Source organism: Coloeus monedula (genome assembly GCF_965178545.1).
Source record: "Coloeus monedula genome assembly, chromosome: Z".
NCBI classification, from domain to species: Eukaryota; Metazoa; Chordata; class Aves; order Passeriformes; family Corvidae; genus Coloeus; species Coloeus monedula.
This window is the reverse complement of record NC_138822.1, coordinates 53,322,181-53,330,525: the sequence shown is the minus strand read 5'-3', so window position 1 is coordinate 53,330,525 and position 8,345 is coordinate 53,322,181. Positions and strand designations below refer to the sequence as shown.

Sequence of the window (8,345 nt, the reverse complement as noted above, 5' to 3'; positions counted from 1 at the left end):
TTCACAAGTTTACAACTGTTTTATTCGATTGTAGGTGCTGTCATGAACCTTTATATGTAATCCGGAGCCCTAACAAGCATGAATTAAAAGCATTACCAGTAGAGACATAAAATACCAACCTCTCTTTCCCAGCTGTGCTCATATGATCAAAATATTCTGTTCTAATAAACAAGTCAGTGGTGTGTAAATCTTCTTACAAGGCACTGAAGGTGAAAAATATGTACTTTAGTTGGGCTCAAGCAGCTAAACAACAGCTATGTTATAGCGGCATTATAATCTCCCCAAAGCATTGTGGGATAACATGAAATCATTCTTCTGCAAGAGAAGGATAAATAACACTTTCATTAAAATATCTTCTCCTGTATTGGGCAGGTCAAACAAGTTAATAGTGTTAATGATCCAGACTCAGGAAAAGGAGGCAGTTTAAGAACACCCCAAAGAACAGGTGTCCCACTCATAGTCTTCTATTTCTCTTTTTGCATAAGTTTCTTTTTTTGATTTTTAAGACAAGAGTCCAGCAGCTTAGGTCCCCCTGTGTTTCAACGCCACATTATCTTATGCAAAGTCAAAGTCAGTAGTGGAAGGAAGAGAGGATGGGAAAGCTGGTGAGCGCTGCTGGTGTCTGTGCGAGTGTGACTGGACCGTCCGTGGCCGCGGGGCTGGGGCTCAACTGTGATGTAGCCATTAATGATGCGGATCCGGGGAGGAGGGTCGGTAGCACTGCAAGGCAAGAGAAGAGTATCAGTCCTGACCCAGCCCACAACTGCCCAACAGACACAGAGCAGGAGGTGGGCAGCCTCTGTGACCCACTGTCAGTTTTCTAGGTCCATTCAAATGGTGTCTTATACAAGTTACACACTGACCAGAAGTCTCTGTCTCCTAAATGGCAGAGTGCTGTCTTGTCCCTTCCTCACAGGTGTGGCCAGCTCCTACGCCAGCCCACAAGGATGAGGGTGCTACACAGCCAAACTGTGAAGCAGACTCGAGGAAGAACAGCAAAGAGACTGAGGAGTACCAAAATACCTGCTCCGTCTCAAGTCTACCCAGCCTGCCCATTGCTCCCACAGTCAGTCAGGTGGGTAAGATGACCATACTCCTAGCCCCTGTCAGCTAAGTAGAAAATACGGAAGAATAAAACAAGTGTTGTTGCAAAGGAGTGTCAATGCAGTGGCACTTGCTGAGCACAGCTGGGGTGAGGGACCTGTTTTCTGAGTACATCTTTCTCAGCCATGCTTCATGCATCTTAGTGTGGACCCACCTTGTTTCTATACTGTATGATCTCTTCCACACATCAGCAATTACAAAGAGCTTACATGACGTATTTTATGCAGAGGAAGAATGGCTTCCTGAATCGCAGCCTAGATCGCCACATTCCAGAGTATCTCCCAGCGGTAGGGAGTACTCTGACATGGTGATGAACAAGAACTGACATACATGAGCTGAGCTCCCATTAAGGCAATACATGATGGGGGACAGAGATTTGTATGCTCCAGGCTGCTAACACCAACTGACCTGAACTGGGGGAGATCATGCACCACAGCAGGCCAAGAGTCAGAAGGGTCAGGTACAACACAGGTGGTTGTTTTTTTTGGCAATGGATTGAAAGCAATGCTTGACACCACAGCTCTAAGACTGACATACTCCCTAGGACCGCATGGCGCTGTGTAAAACCTGAACACAAATTTGGACAAAACTAAAAGCAAGTCCACTTGGCAAATACAAAAACCTTTGTATTTTTCATTACCCAATCCCCAGCTGCTGTGTACCATTCTTGTCTTATTTCAGCCCACTAAGCAAAAATGCTTTGGGAAATTGAAGGCAATTAGTATCCTTTCTAAAAACACTTTACTTTTCCTTACCCAAAGGGCTCCCCAGATCTGAACAATAGCCTGAGAGAAGACAGCTGGCAGCACATCAAGGAAATATAGCTTCCAGCTGATGCATATAGGGGCACGAATCAAGGCCATTCTGATAAGCCCACTGCCACACTATTAAATCACTTGAGCTGCACCTTTCACATTTTCAGGCTCACAGGAGGAATCATAGAATTATATAGGTTGGAAAAGACCTTTAAGGTCATGGAGCCCATCTGTAAACCTGAAAGCTGTGAATGGCCCATCTCTAAGAAACCTGACAACTTTATCTGTGTCTGTGCACCCTGAGGAATGCGTAGAGCAAGGGCTGAGACTCCCAGTCAGACATGCCCTGCACAAGCGAGCTTGCACCCAGCGGCGCTGGATTTCCTTGGGAAGAGACGCGCCGCGAGGTGGGACTGTCAGCCCAGCCCAGCAGCGACATGGGCAGGCGTGCAGTGGCAGAGGACGGGCAGACAACCTGGGCTTTACAGAAGCCCAGCGCATGGGTGGAGCTTGTGCCCGAGGGAAAGCTGCCTTCCGTCGGCAGGAAGGGCGCAGCAATCTCCCAGGTATCGTTTGTCTTTCCCAGCACTGACATGCAACATCTCCATCTCCAGATGCTTAAGCTCTTCTCTGCTACTAAGGAGTCACCCCTACGAAGCATTTGTCACCTAGCACCAGCGTAAGTTTCTAGCACAAAGGATGACTAAACAGTAGGGGAAGAAAAGAAACAAAAAGAAGAAAAGGAAAGCAGCATTTACTGCTCCCATATTTATGCAGTAGTTTCCTAGGCTGCCATGATTTGCTTTACTTTTGCCTTACTAGTGCCTGGCAGTACTTGAAATCTAGTATGCAGCCCTAGTGTGCCTTCAGTTTACTGACAGTAGCACATCCTCCCATCTTCCCTCTTCTTCTGAAGGCTTGATACTGTAAGTGCATGGGTATCTTAGAGTCACTGCTCACTGACTTCGAGCTTTGTGGGAACAACTGATGTGAAACACTGAACATGGCACTGTGGAGGCAGCGTGGGAGATTAAGACAGACATTCCTTATCATTTCAACTAAAGAGACTGTCAACTGAAACTCCAAAAATCCGTTCACAATTAGCTAGTATCAACTACATTAATAGAAAGGAAATGGTACACTAAGAGATAAAATCAAGTGTGATCAATATAGGATTTGTTATATTGGTTAATCTTGGACTGCGTATAAGTCTGTCAGTAGACAGGTTACACAATCATTTGTCTCCCTCTGTCTCCCAAATAGTTATACTAAGGTTGAAGGGGCAGAGAAGGGAGTCTGGTCTAAAAAATCTGACAATGGCTGAATGCCTCAAACAGAACAACAGCTGCTGCACTTACCTGCAGCCAGCTTGAGCCACGTATCACTCACAGCAGTGGTACAATTAGGATCCAGGGACTTGAGAGGAAAGGCATAGGAGAACCCTGCTATACTCAGTAACTTAGGGAGCAGGAAGAAGTATTCTTCAGAAGGGAAAAAACCCAAACAATGTACCGACTTCATTTTAGGAGCTGTCAGACTTTTCTCCATCACCCCCAACTTGTCTGGTTGTTTATGGTATCACAAAAATTTAATGCCTTCAACCTGAGTATGGCAGAGACACAATCACACACAAAATACAAAAGAAAGTAGATTTGGGCACATGTATTATCTGACAGGAGGGAAACATTAAGGTATACATTCAGCCACAGGCCCAAGTATAGGTAGTGAGAGAGAAATTGGCTTTTTTTGTGGGTTTTTTGGTTTTTTGTTTTTGTTTTTTTTTTGTTTGTTTGGTTGGTTTTTTTTTTTTTTGTGTGTGTGTGTGTTTTTGCAGGCTGCTGTAGCTCTTGTAGGCAAGCAAGTTTTTCTGGATGAAAAGTAAGGGGTATGTGTGAACCTCTGCCCCACAACACACTGATTTTTTTACATAAGCTCTGTCATCCATTAGGCTATCATGCTTTTTCAGACTGAAGAATACAGAGACTGAAAATACTGCACAAAATATTGCCCAAGTGCAAAGAGAACATATGCCAGGGATGATAGTTTCCTCATATGCAGCAGCTCTTGCATAATGGTCCAAGGCTTTGATCTGTACCATATACCACTGGACCCATCCTTCCATAACAGAGAGCACTGCCATATGTTCACAATCCCTCAAGCCCAAATGCAGACTGATCTAGACAAGGCTGCCACTTGTTTTATACTTAATTTTCCACAAATCTAACTATGCATAGGAAAAAAAAAAAAAGCTTTTCTGGCACTATAAGCACAAGCAGCCTTGTGCAAATGTTTTAGAAAGAATCACAGTAGTGGAGAAGGTCAGATCCTGTCCACAGGATATATCTACCCCTGCAGAAGCTTGAGGGTCTGGATTAAACAGTCTAAGTTAAAGTCCAGTTTGCATGATAAGCCATCCTCCCCCTCCTCTGCCATTAGTTACCTCTCTTCAAGGCGAACCCAGAGGTCATTGAATTGTCGCAGTCTTTGCTTCTTCTGCTGCTTTTTCTTCTTCTTTTTGTACTTCCTGTCTACTTTCATGAGCACATCAATGCTGTCAGGGAAGAGCAGGTGAGGCAGGAACTCTTCCTCCTCCTCCTCCTCCTCCTCCTTCTGGGGGTGCAGTGGGAGCTCATGGGATACAACATAGGGACTGTGTGATGATGAAAAGGCTAACAAGGTTTTAGGAGGTCTTCGGCTGGAAGAAAGAGGGAACACAGACAACATTTGAAAGGGCTTTGAGGCAAAATCCTGATTCAGACACTATCAAGGCACATACATTTAAAATAGGTGTTTATCTCTGACATATTGGCTGGATACTCATTTCTCTGCCTTGTATTCCTGCTCCCTCTTCCTTAAGTCAATATTGGTTTTGTGATCAAAATAGTGCTCTTTAACAAAAAAAGTCTTTGGAAAAGAGGCAGTCTGTATCAGAGGAAAGAATGCAGTCTGGATAAGGGTGGAATAACTCTTGGTAATAAGCTTGCATATCTAGGAAGAGACAAAAACGGAATCACTTCTAAGTCAGAGTCAAACAACACTCCTCTAGTCTGAACACAGACCAGATTATTCCTTTCAGCACTTCCTGCCCAGAGTAAAGTAACTTGGGGGACAAGGGGAAGCAGCATCCAAAACAACTAAAGCACACCAGCTGATAAAGCCAGCTCTGGACCAGCAGCTCTGACTGGTGGAGAAGGTAAGAAACAAGCTAGCCCACAGACTGTGGTCATGGCTACAGAAACACATTTTGAAAATTACCGTCTTTGAAGGGAAAGGCCTAATATACCATTAGCAGTAACCTGGTTGCACACTGGACCCAGAGAAGGCCGAGGTTCTCAACGACTTCTATATCTCACTGTTCAACCACAAATGTTCCAGCCAAGCTGCCCAAGTTAGGAAAGGGAAATGGGAGTATGAAGACCCTAAGTACAAAGCAGGAGAAAATCAGGTTCAAGACCATCTAAGGAGCCTGAATGTGCACAAGTGCATGGGGCCTGATGGGATCCATCTGTGGGTTCTAAGGGAGCTGGCAGATAACTTGCTAAGCCACTATCAATCATTTTTGAAAACTTGTGGCACTCAGGTAAAGTTCCCAACATCTGGAAAAAGGAAAATATAACCCCCATTTTTAAAATGGAGAAAGTAAAAATCTCACCTCTGTGTCAGGCAAGATCACAGAGCAGATTCTTCTGAAAACTATGCTAAAACAAAGAAACACGGAAAACAAAGAGGTGCTTGGTAACAGCCAACATGGCTTTACCAAGGGCAAACAACGCCTGTTAAATCTGATGATCTTCACTGACGGGGCTGCAGCATCGATGGATGTGGCAGAGCAACTGCCACCATCTGCCTGGACTTAAGCAAAGTGTTTCACACTGTCCCACACAATATCCTTGTATCCAAATTGGATAGACATGGATTTGATGAATGGATTGCTTGGTGGATAAAGAACTGGCTGGATGGCCGCACACAAAGAATTGTGGTCAGCAGCTCCTTGTCCACATGAAAACCAGAGATGAGTGGCCTCCCTCAGGGGTCAGTACTGGGACCATCACTGTTAAACATCTGTGTCAGTGGCATGGACAGTGGGATTGAGGGCACCCTCAGCAAGTTTGCCACCAACACCAAGCTGTGTGGGGCAGTCGACACGCTGGAGGGAAGGGATGTCATCCACAGGGACCTGGACAGGCTGGAGAGGTGGGGCTGTGCAAACCCCATGAAGTTCAGCAAGGACAAGTGCAAGGTCCTGCACCTGGGTTGTGGCAACACCTGACACAGCTACAGGCTGGGTGGACAAGTGATTGGCAGCAGCCCTGAGGAGAAGGACTTGGGGGTGGTGGTGGATGAAAAACCCATCAAGACCCAGCCAGGTGCACTCACAGCCCAGAAAGGCAATGGGATCCTGGGCTGCATCCAAAGCAGCGTGGGCAGCACGGCACGGGAGGGGATTCTGCCCCTCTGTTCTGCTCTGGTGAGGCCCCCCCTGGAACACTGCATCCAGCTCTGGGGTCCCAGCATAAGGACATGGAACTGTTGGAGCAAGTCCAGAGGAGGGCACAGTAGTAGGAGGACTGGAGCACCTCCCCTGTGAAGACAGACTGAGGAAGCTGGATCTGTTCGTCCTGCAGAAAACGGTGTGGAGACCTCCTGGCAGCCTCACAGTATCTGAAGGGTCCTACAGGGAAGCTGAAGAGGGACTCTTTGTCAGGAACTGTAGTGACAGGAGTAACAGATACAAACTGAAGAAGGGGTGAATTTAGGCTAGGTATTGGGAAGAAATTCTTTACCGTGAGGGTGGTGAAATACTAGAGGAGGTTGCCCAGGGAGGCTGTGGCTGCCCCAACCCTGGCACTTTCCAAAGCCAGGTTGCATGAGGCCTTCAGTAAGTTGGCTAGTGGGAGGCGTCAATATTAATTATTATTAGACTGGTCTAGGGGAATTAGGACTAGATGATCTTTAAGGTCCTTTCCAATCCCTTAACATTCTATGATTCTATGATTAAGGAATCCTTTGGGCCATGCAGTCTGCATCAGCTGAAAGCAGACTAGTTTTGGCACCACCAAGTTCACTCCCTTCTCATTTTCTCTTTGATGAGGCCAGATGGTACAACGCAATGAATGCACAGCCTTTACAAAACATCGCGTCAGGGGACATGTCTGACACATAAGAGACCAGAGCTCAACACACCACTGTGGCACTGGTTTCTAAAGCTGATGTGCAAAAGGGTGTAATGCTGCCCTGCCACTCAGATAAAGCACACCAAGGAACATGAAATGGTGATCTTCGTGGGTTTTATGGACAAATATGGAGGTCCACATGAAGGGGAGGAAACTGAGGAATTGCATCTCTCTCATAAGCAGAGCTGAGCTTTGCACACATTTATAGCAAGTAAGGAGGGAGTGGGAGTCAAGCCTTAGCCTTCCAGCTGCCCAGATCCTGTATTAGGCTGGCAGCATTACTGGGAATTTCAAAGGAGCTCCAGCAAGTGAGATACATCACTAAGACTATATGCATGTACAAACTGCCTCATAAGGCAAATCTTGGAAACTCAAAGTTGAGCTCCTAGAAAAAGCTCTAAGGGCTATGACTACTCGGTTTCCTGTGAAGGTGATAAATTGAAGAAAACAATAATCAGGTCCACCTTGATCACTGAAGCTCTGTTTCTTTATTCTTAGAGCAAGCAACATCTCATCTATATTCTAAGGCAGCAGTCTGCAGTGTCCTATTCACTCATGGCTTTGCCAGCCCACACTTCTCATTGTTTGGAACAATTTCCCCTCTTTACTTGTCTATGAGCATCTTGGACAAACCCACAAACTCAATCCACTCTGTGTATACACAGGACCTATCAGGAACATCTGTCTGATCTTTACGGCTACTTCATAAAGAGAAGAGATGCAACAGTCTTGTGTAACAAAGCGGAAGTGGAGACTGGCTTGGGCTGAAATTCAGAAAGATAACAGAAAACCACAGATCACCAAGCAGAAGCCTGCCATTAATCAATGAAACTTTCCCAGAACTGTGTTCCTTTTTCAGCTTCCAATGGCATGAAAAGAAGGAGGTCTGGAAGGAAACATTTTTCAGCATGGGTACAGTTTTTAAGTTAGCCCATTACTGTATGCACACTTACTGGATACCAAACAGAGAGAGCAGTTCCTGCAGAAGGGGAAATGAAGTTGTGGACTGGAATGTGGGGAAAGTATATGGAAAACAAAGATAATTTGTCTTATTTACTGCAAGGAAAATCAGACTGATCACATGTTGAAGTTTATTTGAGAGAGACTGCTGCAGAATGGACCTTGGGCTATCAATCTCTTTCAAAATCATTGTGGTGTCACACTCTGTCACACTTTATCACCTCTGAACTGTCATGACCCTTCAGCTCTCCTTCCTCAGCTACTTCACATCGCCCACTTTTCAACTCCACCTTACAGAGTGATCCCCCATTAGCTCTCTCCAGTGACCTGATTTAATCTGTTTGAAGGTCTC

The 8,345-nt window shown here is 45.6% G+C and overlaps 1 protein-coding gene across 1 annotated transcript in view; it reads right to left on the bottom strand.

Moving 5' to 3' along the window:
• Positions 1–430: 430 nt before the first annotated feature.
• TRABD2A (TraB domain containing 2A) overlaps positions 431–8,345 on the bottom strand; it is a gene marked incomplete at its 5' end in the record, with an annotated part of 81,948 nt that continues 74,033 nt past the window's right edge. The window contains 2 exons of the mRNA XM_082301159.1: positions 431–720; positions 4,300–4,554. Of these exons, the coding sequence (XP_082157285.1) occupies positions 540–720; positions 4,300–4,554 (436 nt within the window). The 3' untranslated portion in view covers positions 431–539. The remainder of the gene's footprint in view (positions 721–4,299; positions 4,555–8,345) is intronic.